The 20,228-nt window shown below is 38.3% G+C and overlaps 1 protein-coding gene across 7 annotated transcripts in view; it reads left to right on the forward strand.

Annotated features, from left to right (window-relative positions):
- Positions 1 to 20,228, forward strand: part of IQSEC1 (IQ motif and Sec7 domain ArfGEF 1) — a 345,052-nt gene that overhangs the window by 136,613 nt on the left and 188,211 nt on the right. The window contains exon 1 of one of the 7 annotated variants that reach the window (XM_032194057.1): positions 15,437 to 15,860. The exons of the other annotated variants lie outside the window; for them this stretch is intronic. Coding sequence (XP_032049948.1) covers positions 15,838 to 15,860 — 23 coding nt within the window. The 5' untranslated portion in view covers positions 15,437 to 15,837. Of the gene's footprint in view, positions 1 to 15,436; positions 15,861 to 20,228 lie in introns of those variants that run through there. 7 annotated transcript variants of the gene reach the window in all.

Genomic DNA, 20,228 nt, shown 5'->3' on the forward strand with positions numbered 1-20,228 from the left:
ATAACCCCAAATATGAGGAATTCCTGGCATAAAGGAAAATATTGCTTAGGGATAGCTCTTCAGTGGGGCTGAGTGGTCACATACGTAGCAAATAGCTACATTTTTCATCTTAACATTAATGTTGTCAGAAAACAACACCCACAAAACATTTTTTCTGATATATTTGCAAAGTTCTATAATTGAATGTTTCATTTCATTTTAAGTTAGCTTAAAACTAATGTTTTTCTGGAGCAAACGTTACTTAATACACTGGGCATTCTTTGTAAAATGGATGCCAGTTAACTTTGTTTCCAGCAAGGAAAATACTCTGATTTATTCATGCCTGAAAGATCTTCGATTTATGTATTTATTTATTTATTTTTTGGTATAGAACAAAAAATATACTATTGAGGTTTGCAAAACTGAATTAATAGGCATGCTTTTTTTTTTTTTTTTTAAATTCATCACACAAATGAAACAGCCTTCACAATTATGAAAACAGAACACTGCTATAACTTTGATCACTGCCTCCAGCACCATCTGTCTTCTCTTTGACTAGCTCAGGTGGCATATTGCACCAGTCCTCATCACTGTTCTGTGTGGTCACAGAAGCAAAGAGAAGCCCCACAGACAGTCGTATCTGGAAGTTGCAACCTAAACAGCTTAGGAAAGTTCCTTCCACCACTTTTTAATGATGGGCCATCAATGATTATTTTCCTATAAAGAAGTAAAAGGCTGAACCTGCCATGAATCTTTTATTTATTTATTTATTTGTCATAAGGGTAGCTGTATTGGACAAGACACATGCTCTGAAATATTCTTTACTTCACTTCTTATGAAATAGTAATCTTGATCTACAGATGTTGCACTCCAGTGGTAAAAGGCAAGAAGAAGGAAATCAGAAATGATCCAATGAACATCTTCTATACAAATAATGATTTACTGCACTGGCCTTCAGCCTGAAAAGGAGTGGCTGGTGGGATGGAGGAGAGGAATGAGAAAGGTTAATAGGACTGTGAGTTTTATGGAGTGAGTAAGAGTAATCATTCAGCCTGTCCTGTAATCACAGCTACTGAGCAGAAAATGAAGGCTGATTAAGAAAATAGAAGTGTTTTATTTTTTTTCCCTGTAAAGCATAATAACATTTTCCAATGCTCTGGCACAGAGCATAGTTGATGCTGAGTTCATACAGATTCAAAAGACACAGTCGTGGAAGAAAAATTCACCCGGGGTTATTAACCTCTGAGACACTCCTGTGGTTAGGGAGTCGCTGAACTGTAAGTTCTTGGAAACTGGACAAGTACCAGAGTATGATTGAATCACAGAATTGTTCAAGTTTAAGTGACCCTGGAGGTCATCTGCTCCATCCTACTGCTCAAAGCAGGATCAACACTGAAATCAGACCACTTTGCTGAGAGCTTGTCTGCTCAGGTCTTAAACCACTGAAGCTGAAGATTTCATAACTGCTTTGGGGCTGTTTGACTACTTAGTTATTCTAACAGGCAAAAGTTTTGCCTTGTTCAGTCAGGGCTTGCCCAATTCCAGTGTGACTGCTGTCTTCTTGCCAGCTATGCTCCTCAGTGGAGTGCTTGGCTCCGTCAGTCTCAGTAACCTCCTTTAAGGTTCTGGAAAGCTGGTGTTAGCTCCCCCAGGTCTTCTTGTCTCCAGGCTTAAATAATAATAATAATAATAATAATAATAGTAGTAGTAAATCCTTTGGTTTCGTACCCTTCTCTATGTATCTGTTATAGGTGTGGTCTACAAGACAAAATAGACCTTTAGTCTGGCTAGTTACTGTCATGGTAAAGCACAACTGGGATCTCTTCAGCAAACGCTATTTCATCAAGACATTCATTCTTTTATAACCCGTGTCAGAAACAAAATTCAAGAAAGTTGTATAAATTATTCTTTTTTTGTTTTTGTTTTAACAATATTGGATGGTTCTGATATTGTATGGCTGGGCTTTCAAAACATCAAACTGAAACGTATGTCAGTGGTGTGGTTACTTTAGAGAGTGTTCATTAACAATTTGCAATGGTTGCGTGAATCTACAGCAAATTTGTTTTGCATAGCACTGCTTTCTTTTCAGGCATTTGCATAGAAAAGAGACTAATGAGTTTAGACAACCTTATGTTTGAAAGACTTATGGTTAGAATTCATTATAATATTTCTGTGGGTTATGCTCCTATACAATTGTGTATTGTATATAGAAAATTCATTTGAAAGCATTCATATTTTGTATTTCTGGAAGAGCTGAATAAACATCTTATTAGTAACATATTACAATTGTTTTATTAATGATGTCATAATAAGTTGAAAGTGGTAGGGAAAATATACATGTATGATGTGTATACTACACTCAAAATATGTTAAGTACTTCTATTTCTTTTCAGACATTACTTAATGTAATATTATAAAGAAAAACTTACAAAATTGCTTTGTTGTGGGATAAACACTGATATCCTTTCTCTGGCTATACTTCTGGTTCTGTGCATAGCCCTGAAAGCATGAATTTAGGTTTCTTAAAAATGGATACAGTTCATCTGGTAGATGTGTGTTAGGGCAGATTTCGGATATTGGCAGGTACCACTTCAGAGTGCTAACATCTCATTCCTGTTTTGCTTCAGAGAACACAGAGTCTGTATGTATCATCACAACTCCCAATGGCTTTAAAAACAGAAGACAGTTTTGGGGTGTTTGCTGTTGCTGGGTTGTTTGCTTTGTTTTGTTGTTGTTTGTTTTTGTTTTTCCACTTACTGAACCGAATACATTTAACATTACAGATAAACCTGTTCTCTGTGCTGAGAGGCCTGTATTGCAGTGGTGCTTCCCCTTCTGTCGGGCTGCTTTGAGCCACGTTTAAGTGTGAATTCATCTCGTTGCAGCACACCTTAATTCCCAGGCTAAATATCAGCATAAATGCTTTCAGTTAATGTGCCTACCAGAGCTGACTGGAACTTGATCCTCAACAAATAAAGCTCGCTGCAGAGACTGGAACCACATAATCTGTCTTGAGTCTAAGTAAAATTTTACTCTTGAAATATTAATCTTCTGCTGTAAGGAAACTTTTTTAGAAATCTACATAAATACAGAGGGGAAAATACAACTTCACTGATGTAATTTAGTGTTGCTAATCTGTTACCTATATAAAAAAGAAAATAAAGGTGAGGAGAAAGGAGTAATTCTTTTGAAGATTTTCTTTCTATTTGGTCTAGCTAACTAGTAACTGCAAGGGGGGCAGTATGTTTTTGTTTCTAATACAGTTATACTATTCAGAAGTTGGTAGGTGTCATATGGAGGAGAATTGAAATGGAATAAACATATTTTTTACATATTAATTATTCTGAATGCTGTTATCAGAATTTCTAAAGTTGTTTCAAACAATTTCTGCATATAAATCAGTAATAATAACTTATTCCACGAATTAAATCTGTTCCTCCAAACTTTCAAACAAGTTGCCCCTAGGCTGAAATGCTCAATAGGTCAAATTTCTACTTGAAATGTAAATGTCTGCTAAAACTGTCCTGCAAAAAATGACCCATTTCTGTGGATTTAACAGCAGATGTTTGCTAGGAGCTGTGTTATTTGTTTGCATAGGTCTGAAAAGTAATTTAAATTGCTGAAGTATTTGTTGTTAATATTAATCACTGAAGAGTCCTAAGCAGATTGAAGTTTAAGAAAGGGATGCAGTAGATTACACATTGGAAAAAAAAAATTGCATAGAGTTTTTTAGGATTCTTCTAGCAGAGCTCAACTTGTACTTTATGACGTGTACTGCCAAGGTCATTAGCATCCAGTATAGCTGCTCTCAAGCAGGCCTGCTCAGATGGTGGCTGGCTTCCAAAAGCCTCTTGGAGGAGAAGCTGGCCAGCTACTCCTGCTCTGGCTGCCTGCGAGAGCAGCTGTTTCACCAGCCTGATGCCTCTGCTGCATTGAGGAATGCTGGCCAAGTCCACTGTGTCTGTTGCCAGAGAAAAATAACTGGCAAATGGTACTCAAGAGGAATTTTTTGTGTCTACAAGTGCGTATTCTGTAGTCCTTCTTAGCCAATGACTTTTCTGTGTGCAAACTTGAATGCAGTTATCTTTCGTACTCTGCACTCTATGTGTAGAGGTATTTTACTTGTTACGGCTATTGCAGAAGGGCCTTGAGAGGATGGATACTTGATTTTTTTCGTTTACCCTTAATTCACCAAGGAAAATAGTGCTGCTAATCCCTGTCTGTAGACATATTAGAAGCACCAGAGAACCAGCACATACATGTAATAATAATAATAACTGCACAATTCCAGGTTTTCTGAGAGTTTTGGACAGTACTGCGTGCTTCTGAGAGCTGTTCCTTATAAAACTGAGCTTACTATAAACCAGCCTTTCATGTCCTATATTCAGTTATTGAATTAACAAGCACTCCAGTTTGAAACCTTTAACTCCATAATCAGCTCTCTAATCTGACATTTAACAGGCCTCAGAACAGAGCAGAAATTGAAGCATGATCTTTGGATTCTTGTGTTAATCTGGACTCAAATCTGATATGCTTCAGGAGAATGCAAGGAAGAATAAGAATAACGTAAATTGAAAATTGATGCTTTTGAATATATAGGGCAATACATGAATCCATAAAGTGGATTTTTAAATTTTCCATTGTGTTATAACTAGCACAAAGTACATATCCTAAATATGCATGAATTCATTAATAAGTTTTACACATTTGGAATACCTGACCCCCTGACATTTTCTGCAGATAAATGATTGTCTTGAAGATTATAGATGCTTTTTCAGGTGAAGCTTCTCTGAAAGTTTCATGGCCTGATACAGTGGTTCTATATGCACACAATATTGACTACCAAAGATTTTTTTTTCTCCCGTGAAATTCTCTTTGCCTTGCTCTTCTCCTATAAATTATAACTTCAAGTATAGGCTTGGTGTGAACTATCTTTTCACATTTTTCTTCAGCATCAGTCATTTCACTGAAATGTTCTTTGAGGCCTATTCTTATTTGAAACCACTGAGTTGATGGTCTCTACATCATCAAACAGCATTAAACTGGTGTGTTCACTTGCACATGCTCAAAACTACTGGATGTCTTCAAAAATCCCTTTGACCTTCCTCCAAGTTGAAAATCTGTTTTTAAAACTAATAAAGAATACGCATGATTTATAGATGTCAAGGACGATACGTCACTTCTGATGTAGGAACCCAGGGACTACAGTTCAGCACAGACTGATTTATATCATCAGATGGTGACCCTGCCCTTGACCCCACGCCAGGGCAGGGTTCCTTTGCAGTTCCCATGTTTTTTGCCATGGGCTGTTATCTCCTAATGCAGTCTGTCAAGAACAGTGCCATCAGCTGCTGCAGCAGAGTGTCATGTAAATACAGATGACTGGATGTGAAAGAAAGTTGGCAATTTTTCATGCACTTTAATAGGCTGACACAGCAAGTAGCTTGTGGTGGATGTACAGGTAGTTCAACTCAGCCAGCTCAGCCTGTTCTTGACACTGTGGCTGCCACTCAGCCCTACCATGTGTGGTCATGGTAGGATGACCTATGCAGTAGTAGTGATATTAAAGTTGATTTAAACAACAACAAAAACTCTCATAATAATAGCTCTGTACATTTTTCCTTTGTAAACTCCACTACTGTTATGTCCCAAATGTAGCCAAATTGCAATAGTTTAGCAGTCAGGTGCTCCCTAGAATTTCCAGGGCATGGGATTTCAACAGCCATAAACACCCATGATTCAGGAACTCAGCTGTGATTTTTTTTATCATCTCCTCAGGTTCTTCTAGAAGCTAGTGGGGCATGTAAATTATATGCTCATTGTTGTACCAGTGATAACTTATTGCTTCCGTCAGCAATGCACCCATGAAATCTCCAACTAGATTTCTGTTTATATTTACCCTGGGGGGAGAGGTGGCATTGGTGTATTTATTAACATATTGACATATTTATTGACATCAATTGTCTTCAGTCTTGTCTGTTTAATTACTATAATTGATCATCTGAACCAGTAGATTCCTGCTCTTTGCCCCAGCTAATAATTCTGGGGCAAACACTTGAATTTGTCTACTTGGTAAAATTGAGTCTAGTTATTAAAATGTAGTCTAAGCTCCTTATTGTGAAATGTGTCATAGGCTGGTTGCCAAAATAATTAAATGACCATTAACTTGTAATTTTTCCTCCACCTAAAATATTTATTAAGCTCAATTTTTATTAAAACAATGAAGGACAAAATATTTAAAATGCCTTCACAGTAAATGAATGCTAAGAAAAAATAATGAAGTGCCAACTTATTTTTATGTAGCAAAAATGAAACAACGGAAATGTCTGTGTTATGCAAGATCTATTGACTAGCAGCTGAAGTCAACAGAGTTTAGAGACAGAAATAAAGCACACAATTAACATGAATAAAGGATGTAGGAAATACTTCTGAACTTTGATTCTTTTTAAATTTTTGTATATTTATTTTCTTTACAGCCCAATTGAATGCTTTTGTGAGAAGATAGTCTAGATTAGCTAGCTGTTGGGTGAATGACTTCATAACTCTGGGTTAGGTCAGAAATATGTATCAACGAAAAAGAAAAAAACACATCTGCATCATTTAGTAAATTGTGGTATCCTGAGGTATTGAGACACACTTTTTTCTTATCTCTTAAATAATATATTACATTGCCCATTAGTTTGCTAATGTTAGTAAAATATCTTATAGTGACAGATATGTGTTACTTAGACCAGAAGATCTGTAGGAATTAATTACATCCTGCTCATTAGAGTTCATTCTTCTGATACTTATTTGCTATTTTATACCATCCCAAATACTAAAAAGTGAATGCAGCAAATTTTATTTATTTATTTATTTATTTTGGTTTGGTTTGGTTTCAGTGGTTTCTTTTTTCTTTTGTTCTTTTTTTCTTTTTTTTTCTCTCTCTTGTGGTGTTTTTTTGTTTGTTTGTTTGTTTGTTGGTTTGGTTTGGTTTGTGTTTTGTTTTGTTTTGTTTTTGTTTTTGTTTTTTTTTGCATTTTCAGCTTCACTGTCCAAAGGGTGATGGAATGAATCTGAACAAATATTTTGTACTTACATTCTTTCCCATATTAACTACAATGCTATATGTCAAATTAATAGTAGCAATTAAACTATCTCAACTCTGAAGAAATTTATTTGCTTTCCAAATACCTATTACAGTGTGATTCATTAACAGTGTATTGTTTTATTAAAGAGGACAGCAGCTGTGACCTGATATCAGGAAGCCCAGAAGAGTGACTCAGGCCAAAACATTGTACTTAGTCCTTGCCTGCAACTGTTTCTAGGCCGTGTTCCAGGTATTCCTGCTGCTGCTTAGATTTGGTGCATCTGAAATAGTTCTGTCTTGGATTCTTCCTATGTGTTGTGAGCTGTTATTCAGTTATGCTCAGGCCAGTAAATTTATACTCTTCTCTATTAGGTCTATATTCAAGTTGTAGTTGAGGCCTTCAAGTCTATGGCATTTGGAGTATTGTCCAGTGAAGAGTGAGTGGTAAATATTACAGCTACAGAGAATTATTCCAAAGGTTTCTCAGGCTTTGTTGCTCTCTTCATAATAGAGAGGGAAAACAAATCATAAATTTAATCTCAAGTAAATTTGCAGTTGTACAAAAATTGCTTGAGAATGCTTTGTTTCATTTGTAAAGCAGTAAGTTTGGCTGTGAATTCAGAGCTGTGGGGTCTAGGGATGTCTAGTACATCTTTAAGTTACTGCTTGTCCTGAGAATTCACATTTAGGGTGATAATTCTGTCAGATTGTGGACAAAACCAGTATTTGAATAGGAAAATAATTTACTGTGAGAGATAAAATTCAGATTTTCCCTCAACTCTGTCCTTCTGCCAGTAATGGTGATGTTTTTTTTATTGATGAGAGACGGTGGATGAGTTCAGCAGCTACTGACCTGGTGCTTAGCTGAGGCTCCATTGGGTGAGGAGCAGGGGCTGTCCAGAACAGCTGATCCGAGAAGATAGCCTGCTGAGAATTAGGGCCTGTCCATTTCTGGGAGAAGGAGAGGGGTTTGGGGGCAAAACAGAGTAGTTTTAGTGAAACAATGGAAACAGGTTTGAAAGAATTAGAAATGTATAACTTGGAGAAATTCAGTAAATGGTTATGGGACTGAAGAGCAAAATGTTCACACAGTCTCACGTCAGTGCCTGGTAAAATCATGGAGAAGATGGTTCTCGAACTTATTGAGGCACACCTGGGGGACAAAGCAGTCATTGGTCCCAGCCAGCATGGGTTTGTGAAGGGTAGGTCCTGCCTAACTAACCTGATTTCCTTTTATGATAAGATCACCCGTATGGTGGACCAAGGGAAACCAGCTGATGTGATTTTTTTGGACTTCAGCAAGGCTTTTGACACGGTTTCCCATAGGATCCTACTGGACAAAATGTCCACCATACAGCTAAATAAAAACATCATACGATGGGTGAGCAATTGGCTAACGGGCAGGGCCCAAAGGGTTATGGTAAATGGGGCTGCGTCAGGCTGGCGGGCGGTCACCAGTGGGGTCCCTCAAGGCTCCATTTTAGGGCCGGTACTTTTCAATATTTTTATAAACGATCTGGATGTAGGAATAGAGGGTATTTTGAGCAAGTTTGCTGATGACACCAAACTTGGAGGAGTTGTGGACTCAAATGAGGGCGTAAAGGCCTTACAGAGGGATCTGGACAGGTTGGAGAGCTGGGCAATCACCAACCGCATGAAGTTCAATAAGAGCAAGAGCCGGGTCCTGCACCTGGGACGGGGAAACCCTGGCTGCACGTACAGACTGGGCGATGAGACGCTGGAGAGCAGCCTAGAAGAGAGGGATCTGGGGGTCATGGTAGACAGCAAGTTGAATATGAGCCAGCAGTGTGCCCTGGCAGCCAGGAGGGCCAACCGTGTCCTGGGGTGCATCAAGCACGGCATCGCTAGTACGTCAAGGGAGGTGATTGTCCCGCTCTACTCTGCACTGGTGCGGCCTCACCTCGAGTACTGTGTGCAGTTCTGGGCACCACAGTATAAAAAGGACATGAAACTGTTGGAAAGTGTCCAGAGGAGGGCTACGAAGATGGTGAAAGGCCTGGAGGGGAAGACGTACGAGGAACGGCTGAGGTCACTGGGCCTGTTCAGCCTGGAGAAGAGGAGGCTGAGGGGAGACCTCATCACAGTCTACAACTTCCTCGGAAGGGGGTGTCGAGAGGCAGGAGACCTTTTCTCCATTAACACCAGTGACAGGACCCGCGGGAACGGGGTTAAGCTGAGGCAGGGGAAATTTAGGCTGGACGTCAGGAGGGGGTTCTTCACAGAGAGGGTGGTTGCACACTGGAACAGGCTCCCCAGGGAAGTGGTCACTGCACCGAGCCTGTCTGAATTTAAGAAGAGATTGGACTGTGCACTTAGGCACATGGTCTGAACTTTTGGGTAGACCTGTGCGGTGTCAAGAGTTGGACTTGATGATCCTTAAGGGTCCCTTCCAACTCAGGATATTCTATGATTCTATGATTCTGTGTTTAATGTGGAAAAGGCATACACCAGTGCATTGTGGAAAAGGAGGGTTGTTTATTTTGTTTTTAATGTGGAAAAGATTTAGGCTCTGTGGCTTAATATGTCTATTACTTGTCTCTGAACAGAGGCAAATGCTAGCAGGGAAAGTATTAGATTGAATAAATGCTTCTAACCATGTTAAGGGTAAATGGAGAATATATGAGATAAAATAGATGGATTCATCAGCAACTGCCTATCAAAGCTCAGGACATACAGGAATAAAATTAATATTGTGAAGGACGTTCAACACAAGCAGATGTGTACAGACTGATCACTAACACATGAGCAGACTCCGCGGGCTGCAGGGACCCTCTGCCCTGGCAGCTGTGGTTGCTGCTCCACCTCGGTGCTCGCGCTGATGTTTCTCACAGGTTTTCCCTCATTACTCGCTGCCATGCTGTGTTTTTGCTCTTTCACAAAACTGCTGCCCCAGGGTGCCAGCAGCCACAGGCTCAGCTTTGCCCTGCCTCGGGTTCTCTCAGTGGCGCCACAACCATCTGGGACCAGCCGTGCGGGGTAACCCCGGCCTCCCCTCACGGAAGCCACCTGCAGCTCGTGGACATTTTGGAGGAGACGTGAGGGACCTAGGAGGTCCAAGGTGGGCTGACCCCGGCCAGCGGCCAAACACCCAGCCTTGCCTTTTGCTTGCCCCCTCCTCCTCCCTCATTAGCCAGTGGGATGGGCCCCTCGACCTCCGTGTCCAGCGGTGTTTTGGTGGCTGTGAGGATGGCTGTGGTTGGGTCCCTGGTCCAGACATGGTGGCCTCAGGAGCGGTTTGGGCCCTTGTCCCAACCATGCTCCTCTGGGGCTGAAGGGAGGCTTGATAGGCACAGGCCAAGCCCCACATTCTCAGAAGTAGTTCACAGTCTCAGGTGGTAGAATGATTAAGGTGCTATGTGGGAATTTTTATCCAGTACTGGATGTATTTTTCCACAGAAGTAATCACTACGATCTCCCAGTTACTAGCAGCCTCTGTAAACAGCCTGGTGGTTGTCAGCTTTGTCTCTCCCTTCTACCCCAATATGCTGAGTTAATTCTGTCATCAAACCCCTTAATACTTGAGTTTTTAACGTAAAGCATAGAAAATACCACTTTTCATGCTTTAACACGGTTAAAAGAAGCATATTTGCATCCCGTGTTCCAGGATCTATCTGGTAGGTGCAACTTGTGTTCCAATACCAGCCAAACAGGAGCAGGACAGGAGGGGCTGAGGAAGGGCCACAGGAGCAATCAGGTGTAAGCAGTGCTGTCCCTCAGTCCCAAGCGCACAGCAGGCTGTAATGCTGGCTCTGGCAGCAGCGTGAGAGCAAGGCGGTCAGTTACGTAGCTGTGCTGACCCTCGGTGAATCACAAGGAGCAGAGCTGCTTGGCAAGCAGACAAGCTGTGTCCCCTGAGCCTTCCTGCCGTGGGGGAGTTCTGCCCCCCCCCTACAGCATTCACAGGGATACTGACACTTAAGAAATAGGCTTTAACAAAACAAGGGCACTGAACTTTGTCCAGATCAGACTCTGCGCAGTCTGTAAGTTATTTTGCTGAAGCTGTGGAAGTATTTCGTGACAGTGACATTTAGAGAATGACCCTGATGTCCAGAAATACTGATTAGTGTTAAAGTTATAAACTAACTTTTGGGACCACGATCATGAGGACAAGTAGAAAAATGTCTCAGTGTTTAATCTGTTGAGATTTTTTTTTTTTTTTTTTTAGAAAAGAAAAATCTTTGAAACAAAGGGCCAGAGTCGGATAGAAATAACATTGTAAAGCAAACAAGTTAGAACATGATAATAGAAAACACAGCTGCTCCTAATCACACTAGTGAGATCAAAATTAGGTTTTAACGGCTTTGTTCCAATAATTAAGCTTTTCAGATTTGGAGTACACTTGTCTGGTTGTACATGTATATTCAAGCAGATAGGGTGAGACTTCATGGAGGGCAGGGCAAGGGGTAGGTGCTTCATGCCATGTGACTTCTCTTGTAACTTCAGCCACAAGACTGGCTTGATCTGATTTTCAAAAATGAATAAATGGATAAGTATCTTAATCATGCAGAGACCAACATGTAAATAAAATAATAAGCGTGAGAAACAAGTGATAACAAATAGCTGTGCATGGTACTATATCCCAAATCATTCAAGATGATTTTCAGCCTTCATTTAAAACAAACAAGCCAACAATTAGTAGAGGGTCATTTTGATTTGTAAATGTTATCTGGTGTATGAATTACAGCTCATGCGGTGAGTAAGTTTTGGTGACCCTACAAAGGCTATCATGTATACTGCTGTTTGACTTTGTTTGGATGATTTGTTTATTTGTTGCTGTAATGAAAGGAACAGAAATCTGAGCAGAGAGAACCCATTTTTGGAAATGCTTCACTGGCTGCGTACACAGATTAATAATGGTAGGAATTAGTAGAACTGAATGCTTACTGTGACATGCAGCACCTGATGAAACCCATAGGAGTTCTTCCCAATTTCAGTGTCTTTTCAGAGTCTTTCTTTGTATTTAATACTTTGAAATCAAACTTGTTATGGTAATAGTTTGGGCATCTTATATCTAGGACTTTCCACGGAGTGGTGTTGAATAACGTACTGTACCAAGTATCTTGCTGAGTGGACCTCATAGCATCAGGAAAAACTGTAACCTTCATGTTCCAAATCTGTCCTACTTACTATATTTTTCATATATATATATATATATATTTATGTATATATAAAGACTTTTTGAAGTTAAAATCATAGGCTAGATAGTTGGTACACTTACTAACTTCACATCATAGTATTCAATCAATTGTTAAAACATTTTAATTTCTTCTGCTAAAATACAAACATGGGCAGGCTTTATCATACGTTTACACATCAGGACAACTTCATATGACCAGGGGAGAACTGATGAAGGTAATGGACTAAAGATATATGACCTCAAACAGCAACCTGAGCACACTCTTAACATATAGTATGCAAGTTGCTCTGTTACCTTGAATAATATGGTAGGGGCTCAGATGGGTTTAGAACCAGATGGTGGTTTTTCAGTTATCTTTTTCTGAACACTTCAGACAGAAAACTTGAACAAAACACAAGACAAAATGCTATGCATAACAAAAAATTGATTACTATTGTCCTGTCTAAAGTTAAAATTTCAATGCTATTCATTACAGAATAGGAATAGCTCTTATATTATGAATGCATCTTCCTTATGTGAAGAAAACATTCAGAAAGCTCAGTTACTGCTTTTGGGAAAGCTTGTTACTAAAACTGTTGTAGGAAACCTAAGTGAAGAAGCAGTAGGAATCACATCTAAAGATGTGTGGGTACAGAACTCAACATGCATGCAGCAGCTGAGAGCCTTTCTGTAGCATTAGCATTTGTGGAATCCAGATAATGCATCTTGTACAATTTACTTTTGCTTATTGATTTGGCTTTTCAGTCTTGTTTTTTCTTACTCCTGAAAACTGGACTTTTGAAAAAATAGCTTAAGTGATTAACTGTTACACAGAACCTGGTTTAGTTATGGGACCAAAGTGTTTCCTTCTGAAATGATTATCATCCATTTAACACCTTTCTGAATACCTGGATAATTTATTCTTCATTTCTCATTGTCTGTGCACTGTGCTGCTGGACACCTGCAGAAACTAGATTTGAAAACAGAAGAATCAGACCAACCTGACGAGACTGTTTGTATATCCTCTACCTTATAGAGCAGTGGTGATTAAGTTGTGTGAATTTAGAGTAGGTTGGAAAGCCATTTTATAGGACTCTTTATGGAAGGGCTTTATTTTCTTATCAGGCATTTATCTTTGTGATGTATTGATTGCTGTTAGAAGGTTTTGGCTGTGATGTGCAATTTCACAGTACATGTGCACCTTTTAGAATTTCTTCAGTGCTTTGTATTTAGTACCTGTTAAGAATGAGGTAGCATTTAAATCATAGAAAGACTTCTCTGGAAAATGGAAAGATACCTTTCAGCTCTCTTCAGTGCAATAGAAAAAAACACTTGATTCTGTGAATTTGTGGAAACGGTGTTTAGCTTGCAAAATTAGCAGATACCAAGCAATCATGTTTCGGTTTTGCAGTGTTATACATGTGTGTATTCAAGGCGTGGATGCTTTAAATCAGGCTTACAACATGGGATGGGGACATTTTGCTAGGGAGTCTGGTCCAAGCCATGAGCCTGCATTAGACTTTCAGGATCAGCCTCACAGCGAAGGTTTTGTGAGCTTTATAAATAAATCTGTTTCGGAATTGCCACATGAGACAAAACTGTATAGCATGCTTTCTGCAGTGTGGGGCAGCGTCATGTCAAGTGTATGTTTAGACAGATGTAGCTTTCTGAAAATGAATACCGATTAAGTACCTGTTGATGCAGTATCCAAGCATTATGGGCTAATTACGGGGGGAAATGGAGAACTTTGGGACTCATCTCTCAGTTGCGGTTTCCTATTGCACTGATGTAGCTCTACCACATGGGGGTGACCCTGGGGCTGTGGCTTCCCTGAAAATTCTATAAATGGCCATAAAATATATTTTGTAATGATGGAAGGGGTAAGGTGATTAGGTAAAACTAAATGCATGTCAGTTAAATAAGATTTTGATGTTGGTTTCCAGAGGAGCAGGAATTTGTGTGGCAGATAAGTGGGGGTGGGGGAGAGTTAGAAGCTAATTGCTCAGCTTTAGGCAGATGACTGACCAAAGGGGAGCAACTTGGGGTGTTTTTAACAAAAGACAGTCCTTTGCAAATCAGTATTATATAAAGATCATCAGAAAATCTCATGCCGTACCTTTTTCTTATTGTTGTTTTTTCCCAAAGTTACATAATTTAGCAGCATCTCTGACAGTTCATGCTTCTCTTTATCCTGGGGAACTTCATAGGTAATGCTGTGATAAGTAGCATTTGGCTGACCACCTGCTCTCTCTTACTCTGGCAGTATTACAACTGGCTATGGAACGGCTATGAACTGATCACTTGACCATGGCAAATGAGCTGCCCTCATCAGTGTGTTCTGGTATATATTTAACTTAATAATATGAGCAGATGGTCATTATATTGATTCATGAAGCAAGGGAGGAAGCTTGGCTACGTTGATAATGTAAGGCCTTAGCATTGAGCTTTGGAGTGGGGCAGTAAGCAAGGAAAGGAAAAAGGAACTTCTTAAATTTTATTTTTGAATAAAGAACTACTATGGACAGGAATTAAATAAACCAAGGTTGTGACTCATCAAGCCTGGTCATTTACCCGGAGGTAGAGACTGTTAGTGGTTACTGCACAGGAATGATGTTGCTGAAGTCCTGTTGCATCACTGATGGTGCTTAAAAAAGAGGGGAAGGCAATGGGAGGGCAGTGTCTTGCAGCTATGAAACTTCTCACTCTGGCATTGCTATTAATGCTGAGTCTTTTAAGGAAATATTGAAGGAAAAGGTCGTATTTAAGTAATAATTTGGTGATTTTTACAAACAGCTACTTTGCTAATTGTCATCCTATTAACTATGGTAAAACTGGATTTAAACATGAAGCTAATTTTATTAAATATTCAGCAACTATCCTTGTTAGCTGAACTAGTAAGTTTACAAATTCCCAGCTTGGATCAGCTCAAAGGATCAGCTTGATTTAGTTATTCATTTTGTAATTTGCACACGAGAAACGCTATGCACAGAAGAGCATTCTCTTGAGCAGGAACTTAATCTCGTGTTTTGGTTCCTGTTTCTCCTCGTTGCTGATTAGCTTTGCTGTCTTATCGGTTTATGTCATAGTATGTGACTATAAATTGACTTTGCAGTGAAGAGGGAATACGGTTTGTCTTCACAGATGCTGCTGTTACCATGGAGATAAAAGGACCAATGGCCTTTTCTTGGTTTGGACTGTACTACAGTGTTCATATAGAGACGGTGCATTCGAAAATGCATCATTTGGTGCTTTTAAATTCCAGTCTAAATACCAAATGAGAAAGCATATTATTTTTTCTTGGTGATGAAGTTTAATAATAAACATAGATTTGGGACTTTTTCTGGAAGCAGAAAGCAAGCCCACAAGGATTGTGAAAACAATGTGGCTGGTTTATGCTTGCTAAACCTCCTCTCTGGGAAAAACCTTTTGGCTTTGCAAAATATAACCCTGTAGAGCCTTTGGGTTTATCTGATGCAGTGTTTGATGCTGGTTACATCACCAGCTTACTTATCTGTGATGTTTCTCTGTGGCTGATCTTGAATGAGCATGTAAAAGCTGTGAATGTGATTCTTTTTTTTTTTCTTAAGAAAGCTTTTCTACCTCAGACTGCTTGAAAGAAAATATAAGTACCAAATCCACAACACATTCAAGGATGGCTTGCAGAAGGTGTTATTTGTGAGTACCTTTTCCTTCTTCATCTGTCATCACGTCTCTGATATCTGTGTTGAGGATTCCAGAAGTGGGAGTAGTGATCAGTTTATTGTTTGGTAGGTTTCTTTCCACGAACCATTTTTAGGGTGTTACCTTTTTGGCAGATGAATTATTTCTATATTAGAAATGCACAGATGATGGTTGTGTTTATGCATGTGAGTATTTAAAGATTTAACCTAATGAAAGTGAATAAGCCAATATTAAGCAGAAGAAAAGAAAATAATGAGAAGAAAAAAAAAAAAAAAACACAACAGTTTGTGTAAAAGCAATGTAGGATGCTAGGTATTCTGTCTATGATGAGTCAAGAATCTCTTCCATTTTGTTTGAATGCTTTGTCATATTAAAGTATAATCTGTCTTTTAAATGCATAAATACTTACAGAAAGAAATGGACTACAGTCGTAAAGCAATATAACATCAATAAAGCAAAATATTGTTGTGTTTTTATTGTGGTATGTATGCTTGCTCATATCCTAAAGATGCATTAATTGTTTATTATTTACTTGAACAGTTTCTCAAACATTACAGTCATCACAGCAGGAGTTTAGTATTTTGTTCACTGAATGCAGCACAGCAGCTCTTCACATGAGTTGTCACATTTGGCAGAATGGCTGAGTGTTTATCCACTTGTAGCCAGAGGAAGGGCAATGCTAAAGTTTGCATACGATTTGTGGCATCAGCATACAGCTACGTACAGCAAGCACAGTGGGCAGTTTTATTCAGCTGAATTCTGGTGGTTCCACATGACTCTGAGCTTTCTCTTAAAGTGTAGTGCAATGTTGTTCTACTTGAGATAAAAATCAGAACACAATACACACAACTGTGCAGTTATGTTGTCCTCTACCACCCACCCTCACCTCCATCAGTGGTTCACTTCTAATCCACTGTTTTGAAATGGCTGTACCTGGTGTTTGCATTTCTGAACTCTGGTTAAAAATCCTCTGCTTTTCAGGTTATATTTAGTTTTGCCGAAGGATCTTATATTAAGGAGATGCAGTTGTGGTCTGTAGGTGTTGTCAATTATTTTAATAGTGCCCATGAGGGTCCTAATTGAGTAAATCTAGCTCATGTTCAGTAGCACTTTCCACATGCAGACATAGTAAGTTCAACCATTCAAGAGTAAAATTGCTAGTAATGAGAATTGAGAGTATTGAAATCTGTTCTTAAGTTTTCTTGAGCCTTTTGTTTTACAGAGACTGTATGAATGGTTAAGTTGAAATGCTTGAAAATGAGTGAAAACTTGGAACTGTACATAGGAAGTTCAAACAAGAAAAGTACGTTTGGAAAACAGGTTGTAGTCTTCAAGTTATATATGGATCGGCTTTGAAATAATGCCTTATGTTTATACAAGGGAGAAATCATTTGTGTTAGACTCCATTTTTCTTTGAGTGCTGTGATTCTGTGATTTTATGACTCTCAGTAGGGGACAGAATTTCTTACAGTGTTTATTGTGCAGTGTTAAAGAATATCTCATCTCTGTAGGTTACTTTCTTTAACAGCGATGATGCAGTCTTATTTGTAGAACCATTTTGTGCTGTATTTTCCTATATTACTGCTTACGTTTTTGATATCTTTTACCTGCCTCAGCACAATGCTGTAGAAAACAAGATGTGAACTATGACTTCTGTTATTCTGAATTCTGACTCATCTTTAAGAATGAGAAGAAAGTAAATGCTAATAGTTGAAAAGAAGAAAAATGTAAGCCTAGGGTTCTTTTAGAGCCAACTCTGTAGAATATGTATGCAGAAGGGAGGGGTTATATACACACAAATTCTCCATATTCTTTAAAACTGATCTGTTCCAAACTGTAATAACATATGTTAAGTAGTTGGAGACACAAGCTCGTTAATGCATGAGTTAGTTTGGAGATGAGGATTTAAATACGTTAAGTCTTGTTGACATTCTAGTAATATACACACTAAGGACTTTTACGTTTTAAAACGTGTCTTTTTTACATTTTACGTTTGAAATAGAAAATGGAAAAACAAACAAACAACAACAAAAAAAGCCTGGATTGCTGTTTAGCTTTTTTAAGAACAGCAGCGATGTCAAACTACTAGGATCAGCAAAGCGTTGCTTTTTCAGATGCTACACTGAGTAGAGCATATGTCATTGTACCATTGTTTTAAGTAATAGGATTTCCATTGCTGTAAATTTCTTATGGTTTATCTGTTTAATTTCATTCTTTGCACATTACTATTATTCCTTTTCCATGAGCATCAAATCCAATATATATAGGCACCAGTATTTAGGTGTGGTTTTACTATGATTAACACTGTGAAATTATAAATGTGGCTGTATTCTCTAATGTGACTTGCACTTTCGTGAGAAATTCTGGGACCTATATTAATGAAGTAAGAAACGTAGAAAAGATGAAGTGAATCTATCAATTTTCTGATTTAATTTAAAATTTTTATTTCCTTCTATCCTATGTAGCTTTGTCTCTGCTCTGTTTTATTTCAGGTTTTGAACTATATATTTTTTCTACACATTTAAAAACGGAATAATAAGCAAAAATCATACAAGTACATTTTATTTGTACTGTAAATTTCTGTACATCACCCTTCAGAATAGATATTTTGCATTATGACTTAATCAAAAGGGAAATAATGATCCTAATTATGTGTCTACATATTAACAATCTTAATTAAATTCACCGTAGTTAACAGTTAGCCCACTACTAAAAACGGCCTAAAAACTATGTGTTGGTCACGATGTAAAAGGATCATCTTTTGTCTGTTTATGTAGGCTAATACTTCATTTTCACAAAACCAAAAAGTTTATAATAATTATTTTTTATGTAATGTTAATAAGCATTGTGCTATAGGATGGGGCAAAAATAACAGATGTGTGTCTTGTTTAGTATGTTGTGATGGTACTGGTCTTGTTCTCCCAAGAGGAGATGATTATTTTAAAGCCCTTTGGTGGAGGAGAGGTCAGTGAAAGCCTACCTTATTTTATTTTATTATTAAATCTATCTATGGACACTTAAATTGGAAATACATAAAGGGTAGTATTTTTCCAAACATGAACCTATCAGTTTGCATTTGTATTGCAACATGTACAAATGCTGATTTTTTTCATCATCATCATTGTGATGATGACTGAATTTTATTTATTATTGAACAAAATTCAGTGGTCTGTACTCTAGCCTGCCTGTGCTTAATTGGGTTACACGACCACTGTGTGGTGAGGGGGGAGATGGAGGGAAGGAGGGAGATGCCAACGTTGCAGGTCCTGAACATGTGGTTGTGCTACTTTGTGATGTCTGGCTGCTTTTTCTATTTGTCCTCTGAGTCAGGCTGCTCTGACAGGTAATTTGATTGATGTTTACTGGACATGATGTGTCTTGTTACCTTCCTGTGATATGGTGCCCAAGCTGTGTGCAGAAAGCTATCATGTTGGAAGGAAATGATAGGAATAACGTTCTGGAAAATATATTAATTGTAATCCTTTATAGTGTGTGAAGATCTTTGCCATATAAGCTCAAAGGCCTTTTTTACATATGTGACTGTAAAAGCATGTTTAGCATTTAATTTCTTGTAGTTGCTTTTCAATAAATTATGTATAAGACTGCAATTAATAAGAACACTGTAAAAAAGCATAGTGTTTTCCATGGGCCACCACTGCCTCTCCTTGACATACTTGACCACAAATTGCTGGACATAAAATAGGACAAATTAAGTAAAATAAATAAATAAATAAATAAAATAAAAATAAAAAATCGTCAGTGCTACTTCAAAAGCCAAAATCATAATGTCCTGTGTATTTGGGCTGAAAATCTGAGGAGTAAGAGAAATACCTCTGATGCCAGAACAGTAGGAATTTGTCCTTGAGAATGTAAATGGGTCATCTGCTAGGTCACATCTTAGTGGATGTGTCTGTAGACAGCTACAGTCAAACTTAGGTTGAGGAGTTTGTATGAGTTGCCGTATAAAGCTATCTGCCATTTTATCTCCTGTGATGAATTTCTGAATCGTCTCATGGGTGCAGTTAATGCATTGAAAGCTTTCTTGTGTGATTAACCACATTCATTATCAAAATTTTATCTGGAGTCAATATAAGCTTGTATTACTGTGATTTTTATTGTCTGCCACCTTTATGGAAGTCAGTTTGTTTTTATTTCAAATTTTATTTGTCTCTAAATAAATGATTAGGTTTATTAAGTAAGCACAGGACAGACTTTACTTGTTCTTACCTCTGGTCTTTTCTAATCTCAGCTGTAGCCATAGCTCTGGATTGGGACGAGAAAAACAAAAACAAAACAAAAAAAACTATCAACTTGTACAATAATGTTATTCTTCATCAGGTTAAAATATGATTAAAATGCAAG

The sequence above is a fragment of the Aythya fuligula genome, chromosome 10 (genome assembly GCF_009819795.1).
Source record: "Aythya fuligula isolate bAytFul2 chromosome 10, bAytFul2.pri, whole genome shotgun sequence".
NCBI lineage: Eukaryota > Metazoa > Chordata > Aves > Anseriformes > Anatidae > Aythya > Aythya fuligula.